Source organism: Medicago sativa, chromosome 8 (assembly GCF_051527215.1).
Source record: "Medicago sativa cultivar Bolivia chromosome 8, Bolivia_mono, whole genome shotgun sequence".
NCBI classification, from domain to species: Eukaryota; Viridiplantae; Streptophyta; class Magnoliopsida; order Fabales; family Fabaceae; genus Medicago; species Medicago sativa.
The window spans coordinates 5950512-5961136 of NC_140756.1; the positions used below are offsets into that span (position 1 = coordinate 5950512).

General features: G+C 32.5%; 2 protein-coding genes across 3 annotated transcripts; one reads left to right on the forward strand and one right to left on the reverse strand.

Moving 5' to 3' along the window:
- The first annotated feature begins 1130 nt into the window (after nt 1–1130).
- Nucleotides 1131–5557, forward strand: LOC146896424 (putative serine/threonine-protein kinase PBL19). 2 transcript variants are annotated; one of them, XM_085731369.1, is made up of 5 exons: nt 1131–1392; nt 1857–2273; nt 2997–3257; nt 3813–3935; nt 4762–5557. In XM_085731369.1, exons 2-5 carry the CDS (start codon nt 1920–1922, stop codon nt 5326–5328), a joined length of 1305 nt encoding a protein of 434 aa, XP_085587495.1. In that variant the 5' UTR covers nt 1131–1392; nt 1857–1919; the 3' UTR covers nt 5329–5557. The 2 variants fall into 2 exon arrangements, with proteins under 2 accessions (XP_085587495.1, XP_085587494.1); XM_085731368.1 differs by having other exon boundaries at nt 1131–1287.
- A 3492-nt stretch (nt 5558–9049) lies between these two features.
- On the reverse strand, nt 9050–9948 carry LOC146896425 (FCS-Like Zinc finger 3-like). Its single transcript, XM_085731370.1, has 2 exons — nt 9758–9948; nt 9050–9424 (listed from the first exon to the last, which is right to left on the reverse strand). Exons 1-2 carry the CDS (start codon nt 9931–9933, stop codon nt 9253–9255), a joined length of 348 nt encoding a protein of 115 aa, XP_085587496.1. The 5' UTR covers nt 9934–9948; the 3' UTR covers nt 9050–9252.
- Nucleotides 9949–10625: the final 677 nt, after the last annotated feature.

Below are 10625 nucleotides of genomic sequence, written 5' to 3' on the forward strand. Positions count from 1 at the left end.
AAAATTGGGAAGTACCGGTGGGTTAAACAAAAAATAAGACTTGTGAGTTGTGATCGATTTGTTCAAACCTAATAATAGGAGTACGTATTTTGGTTTCCCTCAATTTCAAACACGGTTTCCGTTTTGACCACCATATATGCAATGATATGCACAAATAATTAAACTCTTGACGTAAAAATTGGGCTACCTATAGTACCAATAGAGTTAATTCAAAAATTTAATGTCACGTGATTGATTTAAATGATGACAGCTAACGATACTCATTCCGGTTTTAAAGTTTTTAGAAAATTATTAAAAATTAAGTGGTGATAGTGCACTATTATTTCCAATAGATCTCAAAGACCCAATAGTTTATTTTTTGATAAATAGATTAAACGGTTGAGATTAATAAAAATAATAAGATTTATGATAGGTTACCTATAATGTTGGTCTACCTAAGACATTTGAAGTTAACACCATAACAAAAATGATCAAATTGTGTACCCAAAAAAATGATCAAATTGCATAATGAAGATATATTTAAAGGACATTAGTTATGAAATGCGATACCTCAAAAATAATTAACGAAATAAAAGTACAAGATGTCTAGAGTAAATATGGCAAGAAACTGTACCAAAAAAAAATATATATGGCAAGAAACTATCTTGTTCTATATTAATTAGAGAATGCTTCACAATCTTGTAGGTGAAACTATCTCTCAACAAAATTTAAGAATGAGGAATATTATTATTACTTTATCAAAACATAACTATTTAAAATGAAGTGAATTTAATTAATTGAATAGTCTAAATTTAATGTCCCTTAAATTTAAAATTACCCATCTAATCTAAATATACTCTAAAGGTATTTAGGATACCTTTTATTTTACTTACAATTTCTTCATTTTTACCACCGATCAAGTCAAGATTTGTTGACATTTGATTACTTACACATAGATATTCAATTTGTTTATTTGTTTTTGAGAGATAGATACTGAATTTATAAATAAAAAAATAAGTGTCCAACTCAAGCTATTTAAGATATTAACTGGTCAAAGCAGTCCTCTTTGACAAATGAAACAAAACAGGTCAAATAGGGAAAGGTGGCAAATGACAGAAGACATAACTACATGCAACTTGTGTTTTTTCTTCATAGTACTTTGATTTCCGTGACACAAATGTAACAAAAAAGGAAAAGAAAAACAAAAGACAAAGTTGACATTAATATACGTGTATGTGAACAACCTTGTGCTAATCACAACCAAACCTCTAGAATGTGCCATGCTTCTTTTTGTTCTTGAATTTACGGGTAAGAATTTCAATATTTTCACTCTTTCAATTCAACCCTTTTAGTTATTTTTTCTTCTGAGGCTTATTCATGTGATTTACCATATTCTGAGTTCTGCTTCATTTTGTAAGTGTTTTTGTATTTTTTTTTTTTTGAAAATTCTCATATGGGTTTTCTCTGTTAATCCTTTATGTTTTTTCTTGTTTACAACTTTCTATCTTGGTTGCATAAATTTTCATACTTTTTTGCATTTTGGATCTTAGATATATGCATAAGGGGTATTCATAAGTTGGTTATTTTTTTACCTCCTTTTTAGTTGGAAATTGTATGATGATCAGTGTTTTAAAAACCAGACCGAACGGTTGAATCGAGAATCAGTTAGTTCGTTAGTTCGTCAGTTGGTTTGATCTCAATTATACCATAATCTCGTTGAACCACACGGTTGGTTTAACCGGTTTTTATTTTTTGCAATTTTTATTTAATCTTGATAATCATTGAACCAATTGAGCCATGACCTGAATGTTTGGTCTCATTTTTTATGATTTATTCGCGATAATCATTGCTTCTGTGATTTGTTGAAATGGTTGCAGGTTGATTTGTTACAGTACATACATGAGAATCATATTCATAGCTGATTGAATTGTGTGAATGAAATGAAGTGTTTTTCCTATTTCAAATATAAACACAAAGGTAGGGGTCAAAGATCAGCACCTGAGCTAGAAGAGCAAGAAAAACATCAGTTTTCAGGATCTGAAAGAGTTACAAAGTCTTCTTGTTCATCTACCTCTTCACCTAGGGGTATACCAAAACTTTACGAGGAGAAGGGTCATAATTTGAGGGTTTTTTCTTTCTCAGAGCTCAGCCGTGCAACAAGTGATTTCAATAGGCTTCTTAAGATAGGAGAAGGTGGATTTGGAAGTGTATTTAAAGGTTCAATTAAGCCTGTTGGTGGAAATGGTGATCCTGTTTTAGTTGCCATCAAAAGGCTTAACAAAGATGCATTGCAGGTACAGACTCATGAAATTTCTATTAGAAGATATTTGTCATAGAATGCTTCAAACAAACATATGATTATTGCATTTTATTAAAGTTACTTACGCTGATTTAATAAAATTAAGTTTTATCATAGCTATTTCGACAAAATAGCAGTCGCTATTCTTCTATGAAGCACTGACACATACATGTAAATACCGGTAAAAATTTGAGAAAATAGAAGTGATTGATTGAAAATGCATGTTTCAGTGTCATTTCGATGTCTGAAACTGACACACCTTTCATATGATGTGTTGGTGCTGCATAGATATTCTTGCTTGTCTTAGTCTAGTACTAAGAATTAGAGACAACAAATTGTTTGGAGCTCTTAGTGAAGAAAATGTAATTTTTAAAAAATTTGGCCATTGAACTCGTGTTTGTGGACATTAGAGCTTGCGCCTATCTGCTTTAAGATGGTATCTTCGGTCTCAGGAAAAGTGCTTAGCAATTGGCATTCATGTGAGCAAGATTTAGAAACAAAGTTTAAGACAACTTTAAACTAACAATTTCTCAATTGTTAATAATATTGTCAAAAACATCAATGAAGGCATTAAGGATGTACATAAACTGGTTTAAAAACTAGAATTCCATTCATGTTTGCAAGATTCTTCATTTATCTGAGTTTGAATTTCACAGATAGAGATTTGCTTCGCCACATTTATTCCTTTGTTTAAAATGGTAGTGTATCTGTGTGATAGGGTCATAAGCAATGGTTAACTGAAGTTCAGTTTCTTGGTGTTGTGGATCATCCAAACCTTGTCAAGCTTATTGGATACTGTGCTGTGGATGGTGAGAGAGGGATTCAAAGATTACTTGTGTACGAATACATGCCGAATCGAAGCTTAGAAGCTCATCTGTTCAACAAAGCTTATGATCCTGTTCCTTGGAAAACAAGACTTGAAATTGCACTTGGAGCAGCTCAAGGCTTATCTTATCTGCATGAAGAATTAGAAGTCCAGGTTACAATTAACGCAATTTGAATGCTTATATATTATCTATGCTTCCCTTCACATGCCTAGACTGAAGCATGGACACTCCTCCGATTAGGCGTCTCCCGGTGTCGGACACGTGTCGTGTCTGACACCAACACCACACCGACACTTATAATTGCACTGAATTATGTGATTTTCTCAAATTATTAACGGCGTCGGAGTGTCCGTGTTGTGTCCATACCGTGCTTCATGGCTAGACCTAATCATTTAAGTTTATTCAAGAATTGGTCCATACGGTGTAATGTGCAACTATATTAAACTTAAGAATTTGAATATTGGAGACAATTATGTTTATTTATAGTACACAATTCACCACAATTTGAATGCATGAATTTATATAATTTACCAACAGTGGCAATTTGATGGAGCATTAATGTATACACTCTTGATTTTGTATATTTTTAGTGGTAATATTGCCTATCATTCAATTGTTTTTTCTCAGTTTAGATAACATTTACATCTTTTATTGCATTTTCTGCATGCTAAACTCTGCTTTTAACATTTTGTATTGTGTTGATGCAGATAATATATCGCGACTTTAAATGTTCAAATGTCTTGCTGGATGAAAATTTTAAGCCAAAACTTTCTGATTTTGGCCTCGCTAGGGAGGGACCAGAAGCTGGGGATACCCATGTTTCAACTGCTGTAAGTGTTGTGTGCCTGATATTTATTCATTACCATTTTTACTTTGCATTTGTTTTCTTAAAATTTGAATGTTTGAGACCATTGTGTTGGAATTTCCTGTGGCAAATCCCAAAAATAACTAAGGTATAGATAAGGAGAAAGAGAGTTGATACAAGCCTGAAGTTTGGCATCAATACAATGAAACTTTTGCTTTCTGTTTCCTCTAATTTTTCTGGTACCTATCATTAGTATCGTTGGATAAAATGTTTTTGGGCTGAAGTTGTCGCAACGCATAGAATAGAGATGAAGAAAACGATTGTGCAATTACTCCACTTCAGAACATGACATTAAGCTGTAGTTTTGTTTCGTCACGCTGGTTTCGATAAACCGGTTGTAATAGAATACCTGTGAATCCCCTTCAGGATACTTTGGAGTTCCTTGGTCTAGATTGAACATATACTATAAAACATATCATGCGAGTTGTATCCCGATTCGATGCAAAACTGAACTCAATCGATATGAATCTTTAGCATGTATCTATTTGGACATAAATCTCATCTTGAATCCCGATTCACTGTGATGAATCTCAATTCTTTCTAATGAATTACTACCTAAACTTAGTACAGTCAGACACTTGAATCTTGAATTATTTGATGTTCATATTGAATGATGGATAAGCTTAGAATTTGGTCACGTCATTTGTTTTTTACTTATAAATGCCATATTTTTATCGGTAATTTATCTTACGATATATAATTAAATCTGATTCACGATTACTAAAACTGTCTTCAAATTCACGATTTGAATCTTGATTTGATAACCATCTCGAACATGTTGTTTATGTCAGGTAATGGGGACACATGGTTACGCCGCTCCAGATTACATTGAGACAGGCCATCTCACCGCTAAGAGTGATGTGTGGAGTTTCGGTGTTGTGCTATATGAAATGCTTACCGGTAGGCGTTCATTGACAAGAAACCGGCCAAAAACGGAACAGAAACTATTGGAGTGGGTGAAGAACTACCCTCATGATAGCAAAAAATTTGACATGATAATGGATCCAAGACTTGAAGGACAATATTCCATTAACGCGGCGCGAAAACTCGCCAAACTTGCGGATCATTGTCTGCGTAAGAGCTCGAAAGATAGGCCGACAATGAGTCAGGTAGTAGAGAGATTGAAGGAAATAATCCAAGCTTCTGATGAAGAACAAGAACATCATGACCCTGATGAGATAAACAGTGTTGAGGTATCTGAAAATGATTCATTTGAGCATCAAGAAGAGTCAAGTTCATCAGGCTCAACGGAGTTATGGAGAAAGAGAATGGAGCATCTTGCAAAACTTGGTGAACATGTGGAGGGTGCTAATAGAAAAATGTTTATGATTCAACAGAGAGCCAATGTGTCTTCATAGTTCCATTTGTTCTCTTCTTAGAAATGATGAGTGATGGATACTAAACACAATGCATAAAGTTTTTACATGATTGATGTATAGAATGGTGGAAACACTACATTACTAGTGATTTTTTTGAGTAGCCATATATTTTGTTTAATATGAATGGGACCTAAATATAGTATATAGCAGCTCCTTAGTTGGTATTTGTATTGTTGATATGGTAATTAAGTGATTTTATTTTATGGTACGTAGCTTACTTTTCTTTTTAAATATTTGATTGATCTATTTTTATTTTATTGTTGAGATATGATTTCTCCAAGTTCAGTCAATTGGCAGTGAGAGAGTTTATGGCAGAAACTAGTCTATTGCTATCGCGATAAAAATAACACGCTGAAAACTTTCGGCATGTGCAGTTTGCAACGACTCAAGCAAGGCTAAAGCTTCTGCCTCAGGCACAGAAGCACGATAGGGGTTCGAAGCTGTTCTGTGTCTCTGAAGCATAGTCCTGCGAAGGTTTCCCTGTGAAGGTTTGTTTCACCGCAGCTGCATATTGCAAGACAAGGATTAGTTGGAGTGATGTTATTGAATGGTTTTCCACTCGTTGCATGGTTGATGATATAAAAAACTGTAGCAGATTTATTCTCCCGCAATTTATTGTTCCTACATTTCCTAAGGCTCCATAACACCATGAAGTTTACTCCAAATACTACAAAAATTTTCTGCAAAGCGAATGGATGATTGAGTGCAGCTATCTACGACAGTATCTAAGTAGATAAATTTCCACTTAGATATTGTCATAGATATGCGCTCAAATGTCTTGACATTGAACACCTCCATTGAGCAGGTTCACGCAAGTAGGAAAACAGTTGCGGAGTAGGCGCCATAGTAAGGAGAGGAAACTTTGAGGAACGCCCAACTTCCAAACAGCTCGCCAATTACCACTGACCGGTTCTTGTAAGCAGATTGGACAGTATAGGAGCCGTCGCTTGAATAGTGCCATATGCGACACTCAGCTTGAGTACTGACAAAAAGAGGCATGCTGAGTATAGCTGCTTTATCTGGTTCATCGAAAATGGAACAAACAATATTTCTGCGCGAAGACACGAGGTCTGCCGACAAGAGATAGCTGACCTTAACATCCATATGACGGGATTGAGCAGTGGTGGTGGGGTGGAGATTGCCGTCATTTCTAATCCAGGGTGTGTTACAGACATTAATTTTTTCGCAGTTGCCAACTTTCCACCTTTAACTAAGATGTATCAAGGGTTGAGAACTTCAAATGCTCCTCCATGTGAAACTTGGGTTGTGGCCTAGATTGGCCTCCAAGAAATATTTGTCGAGACTCGACGAAGGCTTCCAAATTACAAAAGCCCATGTCACCCAAGTCTTTTCACTCTACTTATCACATTTGTCAAAAAAAAAGGTGTTAACTAAATTATAAATCAACCAGTATTATTGAATTTACAGATTAACCAGCTTTAAATATCAATGCATAGTAATTAAATTCTTTGAATTTTCAATAATAAGTTTTAGACATACAATACCTTTCAAAAAAAAAAAGTTGTAGACATACAATAGGTGACCAAGAGAGACACATGAGTTTGTTTGTCTTTGTCTTTGGTGAGGTTGACTTGGACCTTTGCCTTTGGGCTTTCTAGTCCTTTTGGGCTTTGCCTGTTTTTCATTCTAATCACATTTGGAAAATAGAAAGACAGTTACTTTTTCCACCCTATGAGTTTCTCATGCGCCCCGTTTGAATTCTAAAATCCAAACTATTTTAACGTGCTTTGAAGGATTTTATAGAGTGTTTATGCCGTTCGGATTTTATAATCCAAACTGTATATGACGCAAGAGAAAATCATTAGGGTGAAAAAAGAAGGTGCCAAATAGAAAAGGTGCCGACTAAATTATACTACTCCAGCCTTAAATATAAACAAATAAATGTTAAAAATTGATGTATCTTATTAAAAATTTGAACGAGATATATAAACTTTGTTTGAATTTTTTGTTTATATTTGGAGAAAGTAGTAATTAAATTTGATGAATATTCACAAATTTCAATTACTCCAAAAATATATAAATTGACAATTCAATTTACAAATTAACCAACTTAAATTTCCCATCTACTTTGTCTGCCTTCAGTTCAGACAAGAGTGGTGCCCTCATTTTGTGCTTTTTCCACACATTATGGTTGGGGCCAGATGTGATGGTTGCTTCTTTTTACTCACATTGATTTCTACACATTTTTTTCGACTCAATTGATAGCTCCACTCCACATAAAGTTAGTTATAAACAACTATTATATCAAAATACTTTTCCATAATTTTGCATATTTTCTCTTCCTTTTGGGTTAAATAATTTTCCTCATCATCATAGAGGCGGGCCATTTAATTATTGTCATCAATAAACTCTAAAGAAAATCTATAACATTAAAAATATAAGATGTTTTTTTTAAAATAATTAGAAAAATACAAGATGATATAAGTCTTTAGTCTTTACCAAACCATTTGAATTATTTTTCAATTTATGAATATTTTGAAAGAGTCGGGATAGGATCTGTTGACATCAATTATCAAACATAACATACTTACCTCTTTACTTATTTTTTTTGGTAGAAAATAAATTAAATTGATTCAACAGTTAAATTGAACAGTTCATGATGGATAGATCAAATCTATAAAAAATAGCAAAATTTGTCAAAAAAATAAAAAATAGCAAAATTTCAAAGTTGTATGATATCATTACTCCCTAATTGATTAATTTTATCTTCTACAAGAAGATGTAAGTATGTTAATTAATTTGACATTGTGTCAACATATACTAACATTTTTTTTTTAATAATACATTATTTTCAATATACCATTGCTTAACAATTTTAAGGGCGTTTTGGTGATTCACTCAAAAACTGTGTCCCAATTCCCAAATCTTAATCTCTCTGATTATTAGAAAAGAAAATGAAAATATGTCACACACACGCCAACCAAACAAATAATTTATTAAGCAATAGTATATTGAAAATAATGTATCCTTCCACTTTCTTCTTTTCCAAACAACACAAGTAAGAAGATCCATTTAATAGAGAATCGATAGTTTTGATGGCCGTTATTGTTTGGAAGGTTGATCAACTCCTAAAAAAAAGTCGATCGGAAGATAACTTTCAATAACGGAAAAAAAAAACTAATCGAAATGTATTTCGTATTATGTTTGTGTCATCGGAAGATACATTTAGAAAAATTTAAGTGTTTTTCAGCAAACATAGAGACCAATAGAACAATTTTCTGTTGTTTGATGCTATTGAATTAAGCCTGATCTGACGACCCTATTGGGTTTTAGATCTTATGCATATTTTATACACTTTAGATCTCATGCTTTAGTTTTTTTTTTTTTTAATTGGTTTAATGAATCAAATTTTAATTTGTTACCATGTCATAATTCCATGTATCTATTCTAGATTCTACAATCTATAGATTGAGAATTTTTCTACGGATCAATGTATTTTTTATTCAAAGATAATTTTTCCATGGACACCACATGAAAGGATGTAACAAAGTTTCACCCCATCTAGATTCTCCATAAAGTATCTTCGATACTTTCTTTTTTGTTGTCTCAATTTTATGGAAAATTAAACCGCCTCATAATATTTATGATCCATTTTTTTTCCCATAGAATTTGGAAGAGAAAATATGAGAAAAAAAATAATAAAAAGGATCAAATCAAATAAAAAACACAAGCAAAAACATAGAGCCAAAATTCCTTGTTGAGTTTTTTTTTCTATCTCTCTTGAAACTCCAACAATTTTTTTTACAAGAGGTAGCAAAGATTCATCCTTGTTTTATCAGAATCTTCATGATGGAAATTAATTGCTCATAATTTTCCACTTCATAATTTTTTTTTTCAAAAATTTGCATTCATTCACACCACTCATATGTCATGTGATTTTAATTAGGCCACTGCAACTGATTCTGATCTTACAGCCTTATTGTTTGAAGAATTCTGATTGGTTTCAGAATTTCTCACACCTCTTTTGGTTGAAATCTTCCAACTTTTCTCTTTGGATTCATCAATCTCTATTTGTTCTTGCCTGCACTCATTGCTACAGAATGGTGTGTTCCCTCTGAAAAATCACAATTATAAAATTCATTTAATTACACTAATCTCAACAATAAAAATCCAAATAATTAAAAAAGTTCTCTAATAATCCAAATAATTATTTTACATCAAATATTAAATTTTTTCTAGATCTGTATTATTCAATGAATCTTGTACTTGAAAATTGAAGTCAAAATTTCTAAAGCATAGTACAAGAATAAGAAGAAGAAAAAATATTAGTAGTCCTTATTATGAGTTATGACCTACATGAAAATTAAGTGTAAAACAAAGTATAAATATTCATCCGGGGTGTGACAAAAAGATGAAGGAAAATTGAGGTAATTAATGATTAACTAACCTGTACATAAAGATGTCTTTGTTTTGGCCAAGAGGTTTTCTACAAAGATAACAAGCTTGGAGGAAGTGAGGTTCATCATAGAAATCTTCACTTCCACCATAATAAAACATGCTAGATTTTGGAGAAGGGATTGAAGAAGATGGTGATGAAGAAGAGAAAGAATAGTTAGCAGCCATTGGTTGAGTTGAGAGATGGAGAGAAGGAGTTGGGAAAAGCAGGGAGCTGAATTGAAGGAAAATGGGCAATTATATAATGAGAGGGTCACAGAAATTGGACGGTATAGGGTACAGCACATAGCATAGTATATTAGTATATAGTATATAGTATAATACTAATATAATAATAAAGATATTCACAAATCATGAGATTTTACTATTGTGTTTTCTTTAGGCTTTTTTGGTTGAAACAATATGTTAATATGTTAATTAAATGAATATTGTTTTTATTCTAGCAATTCGGAGTTTGGTCGTGAGGTAAGGATAACATGACCAAAAATCATTCCACTTAAAAGTTGAATTCGAGTTCTCCTAAACAATTCATCATTGATGAAGCTCATTAACTCTTTGAGCTTAATTATTTGTTGTTTATCAGATATATTATATTGTAGAATAACTATTGCATCAATCAAACTACCATCTATAAAATGTATTTAAGTTTGTTGTAAAAATTGATAAACAATTTATATTATATTCTTTTTAAATTGAAAGTGAAGCATGATTTTTCTTAAACTTGTTTTCAGTTGGTGAATAATTCTCTTAAACTTTTATTCATAGACTAAATGATGTTTATAAAGAGTATATTGTGACTATCAACGGGTAGTTGATCAGAGTGATAAAAGATTCGTGCATTTTAAGTAAATGATTAAAGA

Excerpts from the sequence above, each read along its gene's own strand:
- LOC146896424 (XM_085731369.1), top strand. The coding sequence starts at position 1,920 with ATGAAGTGTTTTTCCTATTTCAAATATAAACACAAAGGTAGGGGTCAA. Across the intron at positions 3,258-3,812 it reads ATGAAGAATTAGAAGTCCAG|ATAATATATCGCGACTTTAA; the intron begins GTTACAATTAAC and ends GTGTTGATGCAG. Across the intron at positions 3,936-4,761 it reads ATACCCATGTTTCAACTGCT|GTAATGGGGACACATGGTTA; the intron begins GTAAGTGTTGTG and ends TGTTTATGTCAG.
- LOC146896425 (XM_085731370.1), bottom strand. The coding sequence starts at position 9,933 with ATGGCTGCTAACTATTCTTTCTCTTCTTCATCACCATCTTCTTCAATC. Across the intron at positions 9,425-9,757 it reads AAAGACATCTTTATGTACAG|AGGGAACACACCATTCTGTA; the intron begins GTTAGTTAATCA and ends GTGATTTTTCAG.